The sequence below is a fragment of the Puma concolor genome, chromosome D4, assembly GCF_028749965.1.
Source record: "Puma concolor isolate L17-30 chromosome D4, mPumCon1.1.hap2, whole genome shotgun sequence".
Classification (NCBI taxonomy): Eukaryota; Metazoa; Chordata; class Mammalia; order Carnivora; family Felidae; genus Puma; species Puma concolor.
The window spans coordinates 67,784,923-67,807,863 of record NC_141679.1 but is presented as its reverse complement, the minus strand read 5'-3'; the positions used below and the strand labels follow the sequence as shown (position 1 = coordinate 67,807,863).

The 22,941-nt window shown below is 37.8% G+C and overlaps 1 protein-coding gene across 4 annotated transcripts in view; it reads right to left on the bottom strand.

The window, feature by feature from the left end:
• Positions 1-22,581, bottom strand: part of TMEM38B (transmembrane protein 38B) — a 52,489-nt gene extending 29,908 nt beyond the window's left edge. The window contains exons 1-3 of one of the 4 annotated variants that reach the window (XM_086683636.1): positions 22,335-22,469; positions 12,236-12,383; positions 9,830-9,986 (exon numbers count right to left, since the gene is read on the bottom strand). In XM_086683636.1, the coding sequence (XP_086539762.1) occupies positions 9,830-9,986; positions 12,236-12,245 (167 nt within the window). In that variant the 5' untranslated portion in view covers positions 12,246-12,383; positions 22,335-22,469. Of the gene's footprint in view, positions 1-9,829; positions 9,987-12,235; positions 12,384-21,775; positions 22,301-22,334 lie in introns of those variants that run through there. The other 3 variants (XM_086683637.1, XR_015242918.1, XM_025914531.2) reach the window with 3 other exon arrangements.
• Positions 22,582-22,941: the final 360 nt, after the last annotated feature.

Here is a 22,941-nt window from a genome sequence, read left to right as displayed (position 1 = left end):
AAATAAAGATGGCCTTTCCAATAAGGGCATTCACAGAATCCCATAGTTTAGCTTGCTAGAGTTTGAAGTACATTCCAAACATCATTTCATCTCTCAAATTAAAATCAAATAAAGCAAAGATTATAACATTTTTTCTCACTATTAAAACCTTAAAAAAGAAAACAGTAAAAAATACTGTCTTTAAATTTTTTTTTTTTTTCAACGTTTATTTATTTTTGGGACAGAGAGAGACAGAGCATGAACGGGGGAGGGGCAGAGAGAGAGGGAGACACAGAATCGGAAGCAGGCTCCAGGCTCTGAGCCATCAGCCCAGAGCCTGACGCGGGGCTCGAACTCACAGACCGCGAGATCGTGACCTGGCTGAAGTCGGACGCTTAACCGACTGCGCCACCCAGGCGCCCCAAAAATACTGTCTTTAAACAAGTATCATTTTTTATATTTAAGAGTCTGAAAAGACAGAGATATTGCCTGTATTTCCAGAATCCAAAACAGTAAGAGCCAACAAAAGACAGCCTAGATTTGAATCCTGGCCCAAACTACTAGATATCTATGACACCTTGGGCAAGTGACTTAACCCATCTTGCCTCAGTTACATCATCTGAAAAATGAGAATAAAATTGTACCTATCTCACAAGGTTCTTGTAAGGTTTAAAGGAGTAATATATACAAAGCAATAAGAAAAGTGTCTAGGACATAGTGAATACTACATCAGCAGCTGTTATTGTTTTACAGCCAATAACAATGCTCATTAGCAGAATAAAATATAAATATTCATATAATAAATTATACAGCATGAGAAGGAATGAACGACCACATGAGTAAACACATGTAAATCTTAGTAACATAATGTTGAGTGAAAACAAAAAAACAAGTCCCAGAGAACTATATACAGTGCAATACCCCATTTTAAAATAGGGCCCAAAACAAGTAAAACTAAAAACTTACTGTGTAGATAATCATATGTATGATACGCTTTTTAGAAAAGTAAGATAAACACAAACATAGAGGTTATATGTAGGAAAAGTGCAGAGAAATGGGATAGGGGAAAAGAAATATACGTAAATTATTGGTAAAGTCCAGTTCTTAGGTTGGGTGCAATACAACAGAAATGTAAAATAATTAACTACCATGAGAAATGATTTGCCATTATCTAGCAGAGTTTAAGAATCACTTTCCCTGTAACTCAATAAATCTACTCTTAAGCAAATACCAAGAGAAAACCTTGCTCATGTGCCAGTAAGTACATACAAGAATGTTCTTGACAACACTGTAATGGGGGGGAAAAGACTGGAAACAAGTCTCTGTCAACAGAGGAATAGATGAATAAACTATGACAGTTAATTCTAGTATGCTATACAGTGAAAATTAATAAATTACAACCATATACAATAAGATCGGATCTCAGGAACAGAGGCTGACCAAAAACAGCAAGTCACTAAAAAATACACACATATGGGGGCACCTGGGTGGCTCAGTCGGTTAAGCACCCATCTTCAGCTCAGGTCATGATCTCACGGTTCGTGAGTTCAAGTCCCATGCTGAGCTCTCTGCTGTCAGCACAGAGCCTGCTTTGGATCCTCTGTACTCCTCTCTCTCTACACCTCACCTGTTTGTACGCTGTCTCTCTCTCTCTCTCTGTCAAAAATAAATATATTAAAAAGAATACAAACGTATAATTCCATATATAATACTTTCAAAAACTATAGTTTAGGGATATACACATATGCTAAAAGTACACAAAAAAGTAAAGGAATGATAAGCACAAAATTAAGGCTAATGGTTACCTCTGAGAAAGGAAGAAAGGAAATGGGATCAGGCAGGTGTTGGGGGGTTGCATACAAGGGACATTAAAACTAACAGCAAGGGTTTGGGGAAGATGATGGCACCAGTGTCTGCACAGATTTAGAACTCTTCAACACCCAACATAAAAACGGGGCAACTAGAAGGCAAAACCAAAATCCCATCTTCAACACTTAAAATAAAACTATGTGACAAGGTATCCCTTCAAATCCCAAAATGCAAACGGGCAGAGACAATTCACCAACACCCACAAGACCTATATTGTTTGGCAGAAAGAAGAATGCAGTAGGTGGCAACTAATGGACCCAAGAACAAAACAACTCTAAAATAGTTCATGAGTATTCACTAGAAAGCACAACAGGCCCATTTGGAAACAACAACAGCTGAAACTGGGAGATATTCTGGCATTCTCCAATACCAGGTGACACAAAGGATCCATAGTAAGAAGGTCTGAAGGGGATGAAGCAATTTAGTCCCCGTGAACTTGCAAAACTGATCCACCCAAGCTTTCCCCCAGAATAAGCCCCATGTGAAGAAAACACTGGTGTGGAATCAAAACTGAGCAATACAGAGCAAAAGAAGAAAGAGAAGGTTCAGACCAAACTGGGGAAGGGGAAAAGACAGAAAATCTCAGAAAGCAGGTCTTCATCTTTTGAACACTATAAAAACAACAGAAGCAGGAGATCTATGAAGTCAGAAAATGTTTCCTGAATTCCACCTTATCCTAAAAGTTTAAGAAACCTAATTCAACATAAAATGCCCAATGGAAAAGTATCAAGGTCAAATCACACACAAGTTTACTATAAGAAAGAAAAGCAGAATAAATCCCTATAGACAATGAAAGCACTCAGGAAAATGTGTCCACCAAACAGATCAAAACTGTAACCCACTATTTCAAAACAAGCTAAAGACATGAAGAAAACTGATACAACACATAAAAGAAAAACATCAGATTTAGAAAAAGTGAGAACTGAAGATATAATCCTTCGGGAAAAAAAAAATTTTTAAAGGAAAAGAAGGGGCGCCTGGGTGGTTCAGTCAGGCGTCCAACTTTGGCTCAGGGTCATGATCTCATAGTTTGCAAGTTTGAACCCCGTGTTGGGCTCTGTGCTAACAGCTCAGAGCCTGGAGCCTGCTTCAGATTCTGTGTGTGTGTCTCTCTCTCTGCCCCTCCCCTGCTCACACTCTGTCTCTCTCCCTCTCAAAAATAAATAAACATTAAAAAAAAATTTTTTTAAGGAAAAGAAATCATCTCATTAATGAAAACCAAACCAGAATGAAAACAAAGAGAAATAAATATAACACTACCTTCAAAGAAATAGAAAGGGAAAGGGGAAAACATTTTAAATTTAAAAAAAGATTTAAAAAGTCCACTGATTTAGAAAGACAAAGAGTATATACCAATCATCGGAGTTCCTGAAGAAGAGTATAAATACTAAGTTTGCCAATTAAAAAAAATGTGTACTTACTATAAAGAACATACCACACACCTAAAAATACTGACTCAGAATGACCCACACCAAGACTTATTTTATTTAAATTATTAGGCTTTAATGGAAAAAAATCTTTTGGGCATCTAGAAAAAAGCGTATATGACTTATAAAGGAAAGAAAATTAAATGATCATCAGATTTTATCACATCAATGCTTTATGACACAAGAAAATAGAGTAACACTTTAAAATCCTCAAAGATACATAGTATGATCCAATTATTTTATATCCAGTAATACCTACTTTCAAGTACAAAAGAGACAGACACCAACATATGAAATTCAGTGATGAATCTCCTAGAGAATCAACTTCAAACAACCAAAATTACTAGAGAGACACAGACATAAGGACTGGTAAAAAGCATTAAACATACAATTAGCTGTAAAACTAAGATTGAATGAAGAGTAAGAAGGGAAGAGTAATAGCATGTAATAATTGTAACTATGACAATATAGAATAGTACATCTATTTTAAAAATGGGAATAGAGAAGTATATATGCAAAAATATATATATTTTCAGTAATCACATCACTGGTAGTATTAGTACCGTTACGCCAAAGTTATTGTGTATTATGTGTATAATATAATACAGAGTAAAATCAATGAGTAACATTGGAGTATTCTAATTCTATTATGTCTTGTGCCCTCAAGAAACAAAATTCTTAGTGTGGAAGAAAGGAGATATATATGTAACAGAGAAAAGTTTAATAAAGGCTCTTGAATTTAAATTAGAAATATCAATATGAACTCGAGTAATTTTATCCTTATTTTTCTTAGCTCTGTCCACTGAGAAAGCTTAGAAACAGTAATCAATCCAATAACAATGACTATTTCTACCTCAAATTATGGTCTTGAAATGCCATTTCTCACTAAGAGACACTAGAGCTCCTTAGAGAAATAAGTGATTCCAAAAGAAAAGTAGAAGATCAATCAACCTAATATTAAGTAGCAAGGAGCTAATCAGTCTGATGAACCAATGTGAAGAAGCTCCCACCAGCCAAAGATGAAATAATCTAAGCCTCAATAATGACAACTACAATTTATTGAAACCTATGAAATACGCTTAAATCCATGAGTTCATAATTACCCAAAAAACAAAAAGCAAAAAAAACTAGTTACCTTTGGAGGATGACAGGGGACCAATTATCATGAAAACTGACAGATAAAGAATCAAGGATTTATCATGAATACTACAACTGAGTAACTAAATAATAGATTAGTGGGAAATATCTATTTATAATACTATTCCATCTAATACACAAGAGGATAGAATTAGACTATTACCATTCTGCATTTTCCAATTACTTAAAATAGTCATTAAGTGTAAGAGGTCTAATGTCAACAAAAGAGAAAGCAAATCAAGTATTTTGGACCTCTTATGATCTTGCCAAAGAGATCTAACCTAAATCAGATTTGTATTCTGGATCAATCTACCAATTTTCAGGAAACACAGAGAATACAGGAATATAATGATCTGTACCATCAGTATGCAATCAGCACATTCCAGACTTTAGAAAACTCTGCATGCCAAATGGCATGGTTCTTCAAGAGACAAATTATAAGGGGAAAAAAAAGGAATGGAGAGGGAACCTATAAAACAAAAGTGACTTAAGAGACCTCAAATATTTTAATAGGCAAGACTAAATTATAGTGTCTATGGATGAAGATTTGGATGACAAAATTATAAAAATATACAAGGAAGTGATTACCTTAAAGTCAGGACAATGGTGTTCTATTGTAATGGTTATATAAGGTGGGAAAATCATTGTGATTAGAACATGGGACACACATAAGAGACTTCTAGAATGGACGGATAGCAAAGCTTTATTTCTTGACTTGGCTAGTGGCTTCAAGGTTATACTTTATAATAATTCATTAGGCTAAATATTTGTTTTTTGTAGTGTTGAAGTCAGACCCTGCCATTCACCAATTCTCTAAGCCTCAATTTCTTCCAATATAAAATTGGGATAATAAAAGATTCGAGGTTAACAAATAATTAAATATTATTCTACTAATTCACTATATAAAAATGCATTTTTTACTTTCCATTTCTAACACACCTTTTCATTTAATCCAAGAAAGCGTACATTTATAGGCAAGTAATTTTTTTAAAGGTTTGTATTTTTTTATTTTTATATTTTTTAAATTTTTTAAATGTTTTATTTATTTTTGAGAGAGATGGAGAGAGAGCAGGGGAGGGGCAGAGACAGGGAGACATAGAATCTGAAGCAGGCTCCAGGCTCCGAGCTGTCAGCACAGAGCTGGGACGAGGGACTTGAACTCACAAACCGTGAGATCATGACCTGAGCCAAACTCAGATACTTAACCAAGTGAGCCACCCAGGTGCCCATGGGACATATATATATTTTTAATGATAGAATATTAAAGGAAAAGCATCTAAAAGGCGGGGGGGCTTCACAGCATAAAGACCGAAGCCAGATGGCCCATGGAGAGAGAAGGATTTCAAGACTCGTAACTTCAAAATCTGTTGCCAGGTTAGCAGTTACTCCCTGCAAGAGCTATCAGAAGGTGTAAATCCAGGAGTGGCGAGCCCGGCATCACCGGGATCAATACTCTCCTACAACTGTAATCAGACTCCCCACAAATGTCAAGGTTTATTTATTTTTGAGACAGCACGAGCAGGGGAGGAGCAGAAACAGACATAGACAGACTCAAAAGCAGGCTCCAGGCTCTGAGCTGTCAACACAGAGTCCGATGTGGGGCTTGAACTCACAAACTGTGAGATCATGACCTGAGCTGAAGTTGGACGCTCAACCAACTGAGCCACCCAGGCACCCCAGACAAGTAAGTTTATTTCATTTAAGGGATCAAAAAATCAAGATCTGTACTTCCTTGCTACTCAATTACAGAAATGCCTTATAATATAACAATACACAGCAGTCCATTTCTTTAGCAATATATTTACTGAACCAAGAAAAGTAATTATCATATAGTTTACAAAACAAAGTCTCTGCTCTGAGAAGCTATTATTTTAGTGGAATGAGACAGACCAACATAAAAAGAAATAAACAGATAATATGTCAGATAATAATTAGTCTAAGGAGAAAAATAAAGAAGGATGATGTGGTTTAGTTAGTTAAGCATCTGACTTCTGCTCAGGTCATAACCTCATAGTTCGTGGATTCGAGCCTTACATTGGGCTCTGCACTGTGAGTGCAGAGTGTGCTTGGGATTCTCTCTCCCCCTCAAAATAAATAAATAATTAAGGAAGGAAGGAAGGAAGGAAGGAAGGAAGGAAGGAAGGAAGGAAGGAAGGAAGGAGGATGTGATAGTCAAGAGAGAGGAGGTGTTATTTCAGTCAGGGAAGCCTCTCTGAAAAAGAAAATATGAGCCTTCCAGGGAAATAGCATTACAAAGAGAAGACTGCAAGCACAAAGGCACTGAGGTAGAAAAACACCTTGTGTTCAAGAAATGGCATAACCAATGTAGCTAGAACAGACTGAACAGGAGGACTGTGGAAAGATTACATCAGAAAGAATGAAAGAGAAGATTATAGAGTTTTATGGGCCATGGTAGTTTTAGATTTTGTTCTTTTTTTTTTCCTTTGGTAGAGAGAAAGGGAGTGTGTGCAAGCAGGGAAAAGGGGCAGAGGGAGAGGGAAAGGGAGAGGAAAGGGAGAGAAAGAGAGAAAGAGAATTTTAAGCAGATTCCATGCTTAGTGTAGTGCTTAACACAGGGCTCCATCCCATGACCCTGGGATCATGACCTGAGCCAAAATCAAAAGTGGAACGCTCAACAAACTGAGCCACCCAGGTCCCCCAGATTTTGTTTTTAATTGGATAAGAAACTACTGAGCATAAGAGTAATATGTTCTAACTTATTTTTAAATAATCATTTTGTCCATGCAAGAAAGAATGGTGGTTAGTACACAGGAGCAGAAGTGGAAGTGACAGTAAGAGTCAGATTCTGGATATCCTACTTTTTATATAGCTTTAACATCTTCACACATTAAAAAATTGTAATAAATGCTATTCCAATATCTTTTTAAAATATTGTTATAGAAATAAAAGTCCTTGAGAAAGCCTTTTAAAACATATAGCAATATCCTCTAGGTCCATCCATGTTGTTGTAAATGACAATATCTCATTCTTTTTTACAGCTAATATTCCACTATATATATATGGCATATCTTCTTTATCCACCCATCTATGGATGGACACTTCAGTTGCTTCCACATCTTGGCTATTATAAATAATGCTGCAATAAACATAAAAATGGATGTATCTTTTTGTTTTCTTTGGGTAAATATACCTGATAGTGGAATTGCTAGATCATATGGTAATTCTATTTTTAATTTTTTGAAGAACCTCCATACTGTTTTCCACAGTGGCTGCACCAATTTGCATTCCTACCAAAAGTGCATGAGGGTTCCTTTTTCTTCACATCCTTGCCAGCACTTGTTTCTTGTGTTTTTCATTTTAGACATTCTGACAGCACAAAGTGATATCTCATTATAGTTTTGATTTGCATTTCCCTGATAATTAGTGATGTTAAACATGGACCTAGATGGTATAAAGCTAAATAAATAAGTCAGCCAAAGAAAAATACATCACGGTTTCACTTATATGTAGAATTTAAGAAACAAAACAAAGGGGGGAAAAAAAAGAGAGATAAACAGGGTACCTGGGTGGCTCAGTCCGTTAAGCATCTGACTTCGGTTCAGGTCATGATCTCACAATTTGTGAGTTTGAGTCCCACATCAGGTGAGCTTGAGCCCTGCTTCAGGTGAGTACAAGCCCTACTTTGGGTGAGCCCCACTTCTTTCTTTCCCTCTCTCTCCCTCCCCCCCCCACCCCTTGTGGGGCTCTCTGTCCCTCGCTCACTTGCACTCTCTCTCTCTCTCAAAAAAAAAAAAAAAAAGGAGAACAAAAACACTCTTTAATACAGAGAACAAACTGCTGATTGCCAAATGGCAGGTGGGTAGGGAGATGGGTGAAATAGGTGAATGGGATTAAGAGTACACTTAACTTAATGAGCAATGAGTAATGTATAGAATTGTTGAAACATTATATTGTGCCCCTAAAATTAATATAACACTGTATGTTCACCGTACTTCAATTTAAAAAAAAAAGAAAAAAAAAACCCATAGAAGTGAAAGACTATACTTTAAGAGATGGTTAAACAAAATCTCTGAGATAGGGGCACCTGGCTGGCTCAGTTGGTAAAGCATGCAACTCCTGATGTCAGGGTCATGAGTTCGAGCCCCATGTTGGTGGTAGAGTTTACTTAAAAAAACAACAACAACAAAAAAACCCAAATCTATGAGAACCAGTGGCTGTTAAATGTCAAGCCTCTAAAATCAAATTTCCTGGTTTTGATCCTAGCTCAATCACTTACTAAGTATGTAAATTTTAGCAAAGTTTCTCTATGCCCTAGTTTTCTCACTTGTCAAATGCAAAAAATAATGGCTACTTTATAGGACCCTTATGATTAAAAATGAATATAAAGAATTTAGCTGATATATAGTGAACATCAGTAAATATTAGCTATCACATTTATCATTCTACTCCTACTTGTTTCCACTGCCACAGGTTCCCATTATTACTTCTTCCCATTGCTACTACTGTTTTATTTTATTTTTTAATTTTTTTAATGTTTATTTTTGAGAGAGAGAGAGAGAGAGAGAGCGCGCACATGAAGGGGAGAGGCAGAGAGAGAGGGAGACACAATCTGAAGTAGGCTCCAGGCTCTGAGCGGTCAGCACAGAGCCCAATGCAAGGCTTGAACCCACGAACTGTCACATCATGACCTGAGTCAAAAGCAGATGCTTAAAGACTGAGTCACCCAGGCACCTCACTACTATTTATAATGTTCCCTTTTATCACTGATTACATATTCATTTGAAATTTATCAAAATAAAAGTGAACTTTTAAGTGTTCCTAATATTATATATTTGATATGGCTTTTAGTTAAAAGTATAGTTTTTGCTTCAGATATATCAAAGCACTCTGATTTGTATTATACTTCTTTTTAGCTTGATGAATCAATCTTCTTAAGGATAACTGAATTTGGATTTGCAAGAATCCAAAGCAAATCCTGCTAACATTTTTTTCTTCAGAACTAAATTAAAAACAAAGTTAGTGTCAAATCTCTTAAGACTCTGAAAAATTCAATAGGAATAAGACAAGAACAATGATTATATATGAATCATAATCACTTGGAACTTCTTGCGTAGTTGGTCACATTCTTGATTTTATCCTATTGTACATCTATGTGTTTGAGTTAGTTAGATAAACTGTTTGGGGCCAAATATCTGATGCCCTTTCATATCTGAAAAGCTTCCCCTAAAGATACATAAGACAATGGTAACAATACTTGCCTCTGGGAGAGGATAAAAGAGAAGGGTGAGAGACAAACTTTGTACTTAAAACCACTGGCTTTATTTGAGTTCCTTCCTTTGTACATGCATTAACTTTTCAAGAACATAAAATATTTTTTAAAGAAAAAACTTTCACTTACTAATAATTTACAGAACAAAGTTTACAATGTCTCATAGTTCACCATAATGGCAGCTTACCAGATCGAAGATGCCAGTAATATATTAGTGTTGTTTGCAAGAAACCTCAACGGAGGCTCCGCAAGCAATACACAGGATAAAATTCCTCCACCAAAGCAATGGAGCATAGCAGTGAACCAGCTTGAAAGAGGATTCTTCCATGCCACTGCCACAGCTCCTGAAATGGTAAAGTAAAAATGCGGTCTGAGATAGTTGTATATTAAACAAATCCTGAGGTACCGGTGTCACTAAAGAAATAAACTTCTTAATTTCATAACTTTCAAAAACTTACTATTACTCATGGGTATGACAATCACGATCATCATAAACTCTAAGCATTTTGTTATGACAGAGGTAATCTGAAGCACCTTTAAAATACTCTGTCCAGCTCCTACTACCAGTTTCCTAATCACACATTATTATAAACAATCTCCCTATCTACTCTTTCCTTTCATTCCCAGCCCTACTGTAGGTACTTCCAGTTCTATATCAAAGCAATATATTAAGAAAAATTTATCATCTTAAGCACTTTAGCAAATAAAAGCTGAAATAAATAATCTAAGCTTTTAACATGACTGGCTAGAAACAGAATAAAATAAACCTAGAGGTGAAAGGCTGATGAGGAACAGGTATACACATCATCTTAAAATGTCTCCTAACAAATAACTTATTAATTACAGAAGGAAATAATAACTTTAGAGTGGAGAAACCTTGCAGACATCACTGTAAACAAACAGTATAAGGTGACTCCCAAGATGATGCACTAAGAACACATCTTTGCTTCTACAGTATTTCTACAAAAATATATAACCTGAACTAATGCAATCAGACACACCCAAATTGAGGGCTCTTCTGGAAAAAATAAAAAAACAAAAAAAAAAAACAAAAAACTGGCCTATATTTTAACAATGTTGAAGTCAAGAAATACCAAAAATAAGGCTGATGAAATGCTCCAGATTAAATAACATTAAAGAGACAACAACTAAATGCATGTGTATTTTAGATCACATCCTGGAATGGGAAAGAATATTTATAAATGAACTTTGGTATAACTAATGAAATCTAAATATGGGCTGTGGCTTACATAAATAATAGTGTCATAGCACTGTTAAACTTTCTGAAAGTTTTTTTTTAATGTTCATTTATTTTTGAGAGAGAGAGAGAAAGAGGGAGAGAGAGAGAGGAGGGACAGAGAGAGAGAGGGAAACATTGTATCTGTAGCAGACTCCAGGCTTTGAGCTGTCAGCACAGAGTCCAACATGGGGCTCAAACCAATAAACAGTGAGATCATGACCTGAGCCGCAGTCGATACTTAACCGACTGAGCCACCCAGGTGATCCAGCACTGTTAAACTTTCTGACTTTCATAACTAAACTGTGGGGTTTTTTTGTTGGTTTTTTTTTTTTCAACGTTTATTTATTTTTGGGACAGAGAGAGACAGAGCATGAACAGGGGAGGGGCAGAGAGAGAGGGAGACACAGAATCGGAAACAGGCTCCAGGCTCTGAGCCATCAGCCCAGAGCCCGACACGGGGCTCGAACTCACGGACCGCGAGATCGTGACCTGGCTGAAGTCGGACGCTTAACCCACTGCGCCACCCAGGCGCCCCTAAACTGTGGTTTTTAATATCAACACACTTAAGTAATTTGAAGTAACTGGGCAAGTGCTTCCAATTTACATTCAAGTGGTTTTGAGAAAATAATACATATAAATAAAAACATTCAGAGAGAGAGATGCTAAAGTACAAACTTCTAGTTGTAAGATGAATAAGTTCTAGGGATCTGATGTATACCACAGCAACTATAGTTAATACTGCATTGTACACTTGAAACTTGCTAAGACAGTAGACCTTAAGTCACAACTAAAAAAAAAAAATTTTAAGTTATTTAAATATTGTGAGATGATGGATGTACTAATTAACTTGACTGTGAAAATCATTTAACAATTCATATGCATATCAAACCATAAAATTGTACACTTTAAATATATACAATTTTGTCAACTGTACCTCAATAAAGCTGGCAAAAATTAAATAAATGGAGCAAAATGTAAGTGGTTGGTGAATCTGGGTAAAGTGCTTTACATGCACTTATATGTCAAAAAGAAAATCATATGTATATAAACAATACGTACAATAAAAAATAATTTACGGGGGGAAACAGAAAACCATATATTTCTATTAGTACATATACACGCACCTAATACATAAAGTAAGGTCTGCAAGAACATATAACCAAAATACTCACTGTTGTTATCTCTTAGGAAAAGGCCCATTTATGCAAAAACAAACAACAAAAACAAAACTACACAAATGTATATGTTGAGTTCAGTAGGGTAACATCATCATACTTGAATTAACATGGAAATCACCCATATGTGCTCAGGAAAAATAAAAGGAGGAAATAAAAGTCAATTAGTGCAACCCACCATTCCACATAACAAAATGTGCCCAGGAGTGCAAATGAGTTGGCAGATGGGCATTTTCTGTGCTGTACACATCCTGTCAAGTGAAGTGATGCCAAGGTTTTATGATATGCAACTGGTGATAACTCAAGAAATGGTGACCTGTTCCAATCTGGAAGAAAAATCAGTTATGAGAAATGTACTAAAAGGCAGGACATCAATCTTCAGTGTAGCAATTTCCTCTAAACCTAAGAATTTTCAAGAATTATTTTAAGGCATGATCATGCTATCTTTACAGCCAAACCCTATGTCAGATGTAATACTACTATGTCTCTAATATGTATATATAATCTTCCTGGATATGTGTATCGGCACTAGTGCCCCACACAGTGGTAAGTGATTACAACATTGGTCAGTCAGCCTAATAAATGGGTATAATCTTATCATTTGGTCAGTGGTCACTAGCTTCCATACTGCATCATCTTCACATTAAAAAGCAATATAGACTGCTTAAGAGTATGGACTCTAGAGTGTAATTGCTCAGGTATAAATCCTGGCACCAGCACTTAATCTTTGTGTGAACTCAACAAGTTGTTTTCCTACATCTTGAAAAAAAATACACACACACACACACACACACACACGAAAGAGGAAAAGAAATAATCTACATCACAGGGTTGCTGTAAGGATCCACTAAGGATCAACTACAAGTGAGTACTTTTAAATCACTTAGAACGGGGGTCTGGCACATAGTAAGCAATAAGTATTAGCTTATCGCTATTACCACATAAGTAAAAATAAAAGCCAAATTACCCTTTCCTTTCTACTTTTCCCATTCCATCATATTACTATCTTGAGAGGTGACAACTTCCAGACTTCTTTTTTTCTATGCTAATTTACACATACACACCACTTTCCCCCTTACTCTTAACTCTCTCCCAACCCTACTCTGTGTGTGTGTGTGTGTGTGTGTGTGTGTGTGTGTGTGTGTCCCTATTTCTCTCACAGGCATACCCTGTGAGCTCTAGCAACACATTCTGGAAATGGGAGTTCTAACTGCAAGAAAGCTGTAACAAAGCTAAACAAGCCCATCATAGCACAGTCACTATGAAGATCACATTCCAAGGTAATTAATTACTTCTGATAAACATACAATAAGGAATACTCACTGCTATCTGTCCTCTGTTTTCCTTATATTATTCTAATGAAGACTTAGCATTACCTACATCCATCTGATACCACTCACTGGCTTAGCCAAATTCAAATATATTTAGGTTTTCCTTTGACCATTGCAACAATCCGAATCAAATGTACTAAATGCTTTCACACAAATGATTCATTCATGTAATATTCATTTCTGATTAAGTCTGTCAAAATAACTTTCCTGTTTCCTCAACTGTCACATTTTATTCTTTCCTCTTAAGACATATCACATTCTAGATTGTTTATGTTAGCTCCATTATAAAGTTCTTACCTGTTAAAATTCTAAGAGACTTTAGTGCAGAGTAGGTACCCTATAAATGTTTATTGTATGACAGAAAAATGTATGTGAAACATTTCAAGAGTTCAAGTATTATGACTTTACTACCATTAATTTCCCTTTGTATTGTCATAAGTCAAAGAAGCAGCTGAAACACCAGTTTTGACCAGTTTCATGACCTCTTGGTAGGAACACTAAACCCTCTTGGCCTAAGTTTCAACTTCCATTAAATGAGAATAATTCATAACTTATAAGGATTTAAAATAAGAAAATATAGATCAAAACACATATTTACTACCTAGTACATTGGCAGACACTTGCTGATTTATCTGCTGAATGGACTGATCACTACCAGCAGAGAAAGTAAGCAAAATGCAGCCTTTGGGCTGCTTTTATTCTCTGAGCCCAAGGTATAATTTTTTGAGTTCTTATTGAAAGGCTGAAAAGAAAATGACATACCACAGCCCTTAAAAAAGTACTTATGTCCCTAAGAGACTTAAATCAGGAAAACTAAGATTTCATTAGAGCAAAACAGAAAGGAGAAGAACAGAATTGAAGGGTCTCCCTCAGATCAGTCTTTTTTGCCTAATTTTCAAAATTATGTCAATTAGAAAAATTTCTCTAATTCAAATAGCCCTTTCTTTAATTTTTTAAATGTTTATTTATTTTTGACAGAGAGACGAGAGAGAGAGAGAGAGAGAGAGAGCAAGTGAGCATGAATGGGGGAGGGACAGAGAGAGAGGGAGATACTGAATCCGAAACAGCCTCCAGGCTCTGAGCCGTCAGCAGAGCCCAACAAGGGACTTGAACTCACAGACAGCGAGATCATGACCTGAGCCAAAGTCGGGCATTCAACCAACTGAGCCACCCAGGCACCTCTCAAATAGCCGTTTCTATAAAGTTCTCTTGCATACACACACTATGGACACACATTTTAAGTATGAGACAATCTTACAACAAATTTCTTTTTTTTTTTTTTTAATTTTTAAATGTTTTTATTTTTGAGAAGGAAAGACAGAGCATTAACAGGGGAGGAACAGAGAGAGAGAGACACAGAATCTGAAGCAGGCTCCAGGCTCTGAGCTGTCAGCACAGAGCCCAATGTGGGGCTCAAATCCACCAGCCATGAGATCTTGACCTGAGCCAAAGTCGGATGCTTGACCGACTGAGCCGCCCAGGCGCCCCTCTTATGACAAATTTCTTTAGGTGTTATGTTCCTTTGTATATGTTATTTCAGTACCAGAATTAGTTTATTGTAAAGTTAAACTGTGAAAATCCAGAAGTTAACCAGAAACAGCTTGTGTATCTTTAGAACATATAAGTAATTTTCAGTAGGAGAAAAATAATAGGATATCTTTAATTTCTTCTCAGTTAAAAAAATTTTTTAATGTTTATTATTGAGAGACAGAGAGAGACAGAGCACAAGCATGAGAGGGGCAGAGAGAAGAGGAGACACAGAATCTGAAGCAGGTTCCAGGCTCTGAGCTGTCAGCACAGAGCCCGATGCAGGGCTCAAACCCACAAACAGGGAGATTATGACCTGAGCCGAAGTTGGACACCAAATGACCGAGCCACCCAGGTGCCCCAGTTTCTTCTCAGTTTTAAAACAAAGATGTATTCTTTTAGCTAAGAAACAAGCTGTGTTAACTAGGATATGTTATTTTATTTTTAACATGTTGACACTGAAAGGACAAAAACATTTTCTGTCCTACCTTAAGATGTTTGTGATATGCTATCAATAGAATTATTTTCCCCAAAACTTAGCAAAATTTGTCACATTGAGACCTGACTCTAATTCAAAGTATATCAGTTTTGAAGCACTCATAATCACTTACGGGCTTTAAAATCAAAATACTTTTCATCATGAAATGAAAGCTAGAAAATAAAGGTGCCTGGGTAGCTCAGTCGGTTGAGTGTCCAAATTCAGCCCAGGTCATGATCTCGCAGTCTGTGAGTTTGAGCCCCGCGTAGGGCTCTGTGCTGACAGCTTGGAGCCTGGAGCCTACTTCTGATTCTGTGTCTCCCTCTCTCTCTGCCCCTCCCCTCTTGTGCTCTATCAAAAATAAATAAACATTAAAAATGTTTTTTAAAAAAAGCTAGAAAATAAAGTCATGTTCTACTTTCAGTTTTGGATCAAGTTTGAATCATAGTGGGCCAAGTAAATCCATAGACTCACCTTGTAGTTCTTTAATGTATAACTATGACAGAGCTGGCAACTGACACAATCCCCATATTAATCCTCTGATCCAGGAGTAAGGATCATTATGGTAGAAACATTCAAGTAGAAGCCCCTAGAGTTTCTTCCCTTCATCAAGGTATTTAAAAAAATTTTTTTTAACATTTATTATTGAGAGACCGAGAGAGACAGAGCATGAGCATGGGAGGGGCAGAGAGGAGGAGACACAGAATCTGAAGCAGGCTCCAGGCTCTGAGCTGTCAGCACAGAGCCCAACTCGGGGCTCGAACTCATGGACTGCAAGATCATGACCTGAGTGGAAGTCAGATGCTTAACCAACTGAGCCACCCACGCAGCCCATATTTTTAAAAAGCAGTACTACAGAGGGGCGCCTGGGTGGCTCAGTCAGTTAAGAGTCCCGACTCTTGGTTTCTGCTCAGGTCATGATCTCATGGTTTATGAGTTCAAGCCCCACATCGGGCTCCACAGAGTCAGTGGGATTCTCTCTCACTCTCTCTCTCTCTTTCTCTGCCCCTCCCCTGCTTCTGCTCTCTCTCAAAATAAATAAATAAACAAAAAAAAAAAGGCAATACCACAAACATGGTTGCCATAATCAAAAACATCAAAGATGAAAACGTGGTGACAGCTATCACATCCCATTTAACTTGTCTATTTGGTCTATACATAAGCAGATGGATCTTGGAGAATGACTGTGGATTATCATAAATGTAGATAGGTAGTGACTCCAGTTGCAACTGGTATTCAAGATGCAGTATTTTTACTGGAACAAATCAACATAATCCCTATAACCTGGTAAGCAAGTCCTTTTTCTCCATATTAATTTGCAAAGAATCCCAGAAACATTTTGCTTTCATCTGGCTAGGTAAACAGTATATTATCACAGTCTTGCCTTAGGTCTATGTCAACTCTCCTGCTCTCCAACAAAGTCCAGAAATTTTGATCATGTTGAGAATCCACATAACATCACACTGGCCCACTATACTGATGACTGGATCTATGGGCAGGAAATAGCCAATAGTTTAAATATTTTAATATAACATATGCAAAACAGAAGGTAGGAAGTTAAACTCCATTGCTAGGATTCTGTACTAGTCAGAGTCCAGTCAGGAAAGAGAAAATACACAGTTATTTTAACAGAGAGAATTTACTATAAAGACATAATTATAAAATTGTTAACTAGATTGTTGAAAATGTAAAAAGTAAATACTATAGTATCACAGAGGTATCAACTAGAAAAAGTAGTTTACTGCTGCTGGGGAAACAAAGGATTAAAATTATTAAAACATAGAAGCTTGAACAAAGATCTCTTTAGAGCTAAAACTGAGACTCCTAAGAAGGGAACACCACTCAGCTGGTGTTCTAGTCCAGCCTACTCACTGCACAGATAAAATACTGGGTTTTAAGTTCTTATCCCAAGCTACTGACAGAGTTTTAACACAGGTCTCCTGATTTTATGAGCTCTTTCTACCACACCACACTCTGGCCTATAATTTATGTTAGGTCAATCAAATATTCTTTCACTTAAAAATTATTAAAAATATTTAAGTAAGACTCTTTAAACTAATAGAAGTAAATTATAAACTGTCCTTTCTGAAACATGCTTTTTCCATCCCACACTGGGCAGAACATATTTTGGCTTTGTAAAGCATAACATAACAAAAAGGGCTTTTGGTGTATCATGAATGTTCTATTTTTATCTGGATGCTGATTAAATAGATGTGTTCATTTTGGAAATTCATTGAGCTGTACATTTATGATTTTTGTACTTTTCTGTATGTTTTTATGTGTGGATTCATAAAGATAGCAAAACAATGTTGCCACCTTTACAGAATCCTTAGAACTGACAAATTCTTGATACATGAATCCTTTCATCTCCCACAAATTAGAAGAAGGAACACTAATAAGCTTTATTCCTAGATTTAATTCCTGAAAGCAAAGGAAAACCTCATTGGTGATAAGGAAATGACAGAAATCATGGGAGAAAATAACCATGTCAAATGAAAGCTTATTAAGAAATTGCTAAATATTGAGAAACCAGAAACATTAAATGGACCTGCAAAAAGAGAGCACAGAATATTTGAGAACTTTGGAATTAGCTGAAGAACTAGCTCCATAATTTATTAACCTATGTGACTTAAATAAAGTTATTTTATTCCTGTAAGTGTATTCCTCATCTGTAAAATGAGTTCAATAATACCTACCTTAAAAGGATGTTTGAGGATTACAATCAAGATACTAAAATGCTTTTGCACGTATTTGAAATGAATATTATGATCGTATAGGAAGGTAGTGCAACCTTATGTGACACTATCAAAAAAAAAAAAAAGATGACGACGACAACAGCACAGCTGAGTTCCTTTAGGGCTACAAGAGCATCTTTCATCTTGGTATCCTCAACATCTAAAATACTGCCTGATATGCAGTGGAGTTTCAGTGAATATTTACTTAACTGAACTCCCTGTTGAGAGAGATGAGCAAAACAGCAGTAGGAGAATTAAGAGTAAAATAAAAGATTTTGTGTGTAAAAATCAAGTACAAATAATTGTAGATTAAATTTTCACGAAGTCTTACAGAAAAGAGTAACTGGGTATGAATGTATGATTGAAGAAATGTGTTTATTTTAATGAAGATTTAAATAAGAAAAGAGACCGAGAAGGCAGATTAAAAATGTAAGAGAAGAAGGGCACCTGGGTGGCTCAGTCGGTTGAGTGTCCAACTTTGGCTCAGGTCATGATCTCAAGGCTTGTGAGTTCGAGCCCTGCCTCCGGGTCTGTGATGACAGCTCAGAGCCTGAAGCCTGCTTTGGATTCTGGATCTCCCATTCTCTCTGTCCCTCCCCCACTCACACTCTGTCTCTCTCAAAAATATATAAACGCTAAAAAAAATTTTTTTTAATGTAAGATAAGAGAAATAAAATTTCTGCTAAATGGTTTCTAAGAGCCCTCACAGCACCGTTTTCAAACTTCTAATAAAATACCCAGGACAGTGGAAAACAAACAAAATCTATCCTACTAGCAAAACTTAAAACTATAGATAATCAGACACCAGGGTTTAGGAAGAACTAAAATTTAATTATTTGACAAATGGAGGTATATTAAGAAATTTTAAAAATCCAATTTACTAAATACCCTGATGTCTTTGCTTGAAGCACAAGTCACATGGAAAAGGAGAGGAAAACCATCAACCTTCCTTGGGTTTGAAGACCTACAACCTGAACCAAACAAAAAAGGGATGCTATCCTTATCCACACCACAGAAAGAAAAAGTTAATCCCCTTTACCCTCTTGTCTCCACTAGCATTTTAAAAGATCTAGGTAGAGACATAAAAGATGTAAATGGTAGGAAAGTGAGGAGTGAGGTATTAGCAGTGGTAGAGTACATCCCAAAAAGTCAAGAGTCTGAAGGAGTAACATGCTCGAGAAAATAAAGATAAGAAGAATCCTGGTACTACATAGGTGAATTGCAGTTTTATTGTACCATAGGTCTGAGTTCTAGAGAATCAGGCAATAAGGGATAAAAAAAGTTTCCAATTAAGTAAAAATTTATATGAAGTATTGGCAAATCAAAATCCCTAATGAATTAAAATAATACCTCAAACAAGTACAGTTTATTCCAAGAATGTAAGGATGATTCATTTTTTTAAGTTTTTATTTTTATTTATTTATTTTTAGTAATCTCTACACCCAAATGGGGCTTGAACTCACAACCCTGAGATCAAGTCGCACACTCTTCTAAGTCAACCAGCCAGGCACCCCAATTCATCATTTAAAAAAATGTATTACAATTCAAATCAGAAAAAAAAAATGATCAGCTCAATAAGTGGAAATACAAATTGTCAATAAACTTGAGAAGCACAAACTCAGTAACCATGAGAGATGCAAATGAAAACTATTTTCCTGATCATCAGAATGACAACATATTTTTAAAAATGGTAATAGTGAATAATGTGGAAGATACAGGCAGTCTAACACACTTCTGGTAAATGCTTAAATAGAAGCACTCCTTTGTATGAATTCTATCATTTTTACCTGTTTACAAGTACTGGTACTGGAATATAAAATATTTTGGGGGTGCCTGGGTGGTCCAACTCTTGATTTCAGCTCAGGTCATGGTCTCACCGGTTTGTGAGTTAGAGCCCTGTGTCGGGCTCTGTGCTGACAGTGCGGAGCCTGTTTGGGATCCTCCCTCTCCCTCTCTCTGCCCCTCCCCTATTCGCTCTGTCTCTCTCTCAAAAATAAAAATAAACTTTGGAGCAGGTGAATGGCTGAGGGAGAGCTGACCACAAACAAGCAAGAAGGAATCTGGGGTGGGTGATCAAACTGTATCTTGACAATGGTGGTAGGTACATATCTGTGCTTATCCAAAATCATAGAATTTTATATTTAAAAGCATAAGTATAATATACATAATTTAAACCTTTAAAAAGTCAGACTTGAGGGGCGCCTGGTTGGCTCAGTCAGTGAAGCGGCTGACTTTGGCTCAGGTCATGACCTCATGGTTTGTGGGTTCAAGCCCTGCATTGGGCTCTGTGCTGACACTTCAGAGCCTGGAGCCTATTTCGGATTCTGTGTCTCCCTGTCTCTGCCCCTCCCCCGCTTGCACTGTCTCTCTCAAAAATAAATAAACACTAAAAAAAAATTTTAATGGGGTGTCTGGGTGGCTCAGTCAGTTAAGCATCCAACTTCGGCTCAAGTCATGATCTTACGGTTCGTGAGTTCGAGCCCCATGTCAGGCTCTGTGCTGACAGCTCAGAGCCTGAAGCCTGCTTCAGATTCTGTGTGTGTCTCTCTCTCTGCCCCTCCCCCCACCCCCTCCCCCACGTGGGCACATGCAGACACACACAACACACTCTCTCTCTCTTTCAAAAATAAATAAAAAAAATTTTTAAGTAAGACTTGAAAAAAATTCTTCAAGACCTCAAAGAGCTTTTATTTATGTGAGTTACAGGATTGTTAACTGAGAAAATTCTACAGTACTTATGTACTCATTTTAAAAATAATAAATGTACATGTTAACATAAATTATGTACTCTTTATGAAAAATAACTGTTTTCCAAAGCAAAAAACATTTAGTGAGAAAAGTCACACTGTTTTATATGTTAGCAAATCCCTTTTAATGTCTGGCCTCAAATAGAAAACAGCTGGACTCTCATATCTGCTTCTGAATTCAATCTGCTAGAGTATCGCTGGTCATGTAGCCTCTGGAAAACCCCACTGTACACTTGTGAGAAAAATAGTATAACAAAGACAAAGAACATCTGCGTGTTATGAAAACGATTTTGATCTGGAAGTGTGAGGAACCCCAGGGTTCCTGGACCACACTTTGAGAAGGTGATTTAGCCTACACGAGAAAATTTCAACTCGTGGATGTGACATAATAATATAATTCTTTTCAAATCAAGGAAACCGTTTCTTATGCAGGCTATCTGTCCTGATTTAATGCAATATTCACCTTATCCAGGTCAAAACCTCTAACGAACAATGATTCTGACTGAGCTACAGACATCAAGGCAAATGAGGAATATTTCTGAGACCAAACAGTTTTAAAAACCACACACAGACAACAGTAGAAGGTACAGCATCACCTCAAGCCCTCCCTCATGAACTCTACAGGACCAGGCAGCATGAGCAGGCAGAAAGGAGAAAAAGAACATAAATGCCTGACCACAAAGAAAGAAGAGATCCATAAAACGAAAAGGCCGGTAGAATGGCTGCAAGAGTAAAGCAATATAGGAGCAAACATCTCCTGAATGTAAAATACAAGAAAGGAAATACTGCTCCTTGATCGTATAGACTTCAAAAAAGACTCAAAATCCTGTATTAAGACAATACCCCCCAGGCTACAGAGAGTGAAACTATGCGAAATGACTCTGGTACGAGGTCACTCACACGACGGAAAATGGGAATCCACTCTCTTCCAGCAATCACTTTGTCCAGCAAGATGACAGAGCGCGGCGTTAAGGGGAATACTGGTGTGCCTGCCCGAGGCTCTTTAAGTGTCGATACAACTTTCATGACTGCGGAACAGTCCATTAACTACTCATTATCCCAAGCGACCAAGTGCCACACGCTGTTTCAGGGAGCTCCGTCCCCAGGTGACTTTTAAATACCGTACTTTCCAAGGAGATGGCGGCACCGCCGAGAGACCGCGCACATCCTGGGCGGACGCAAGTCGTACCCGGGCTCCCAAATGCGGCAGCGGCTGCCCTGTCACCCGCCCCCGGCGCGGCGTTGCGGACCCTACGTCGCGCCTCCTTTGATGAGTACCGGGGTCACCACCCTTCCCGGCCTCAGTTTCCCCATCTGCGCTCGAGGGGTCAGGCGGATCGGCTCTCGCCTCCCCTCCAGCTCGGCTATAGGACTCTGGGACAGCGGCAGCTCGGCCGTTCAGCCGTCCTCTTCGCGAGAGGTCCCCTAAGGGGGCCGGTCTGCTACTCCCCGCACTCACCCGGCTGACGCTTCAGCGCCATCACAGACACCAGGTAGTGAGCGATGTCAAAAAAGGGGAACATAGACGTGCGAGAAAAGGCAAGGGTCAGCTCATCCCACGGAGAGTCCATGACGACGACGGACCCCGGCAGCCTAAGCAAACCCGGCGACGGGTTCCTGCCTGGCGCGGCGAGGGGTGGGGGGAGGGGGCCGCCGCAGACGCGCGCCCTCCCGCGCGACCAGAAGGAGCCTGCGCGTGCGCCCTGGGACCCGGCGCCGACGCGCTTTGGGGCGGAGCCGCGTGTCCTGGGAGCGAGCTAGCGAGCGAGCGAGCGGGTGGGCGGGGCGAGCAGCTTCCCGGCTGTTCCTGCGGGGTAGGGCCTGGTTCTCCGAGTAGGGAAGGGTCTGGCTCCGTCGTGCTGGGGGGTGTGCCAGATCCAGCAGAATAGGCAGATGAATGTAACATACATAATGAATTAAAAAATACATGACTCATGTTAACATTTAGCACATTTATTCTTTTAAAGCGAAAACGTAAAGAACTATTTAAAAATTTTATAATTTTGGTAAATGTGACTCATGTAAAGTTTTGACTCTTGGGTCCTCAAGACATTTTTTTAAGTTCA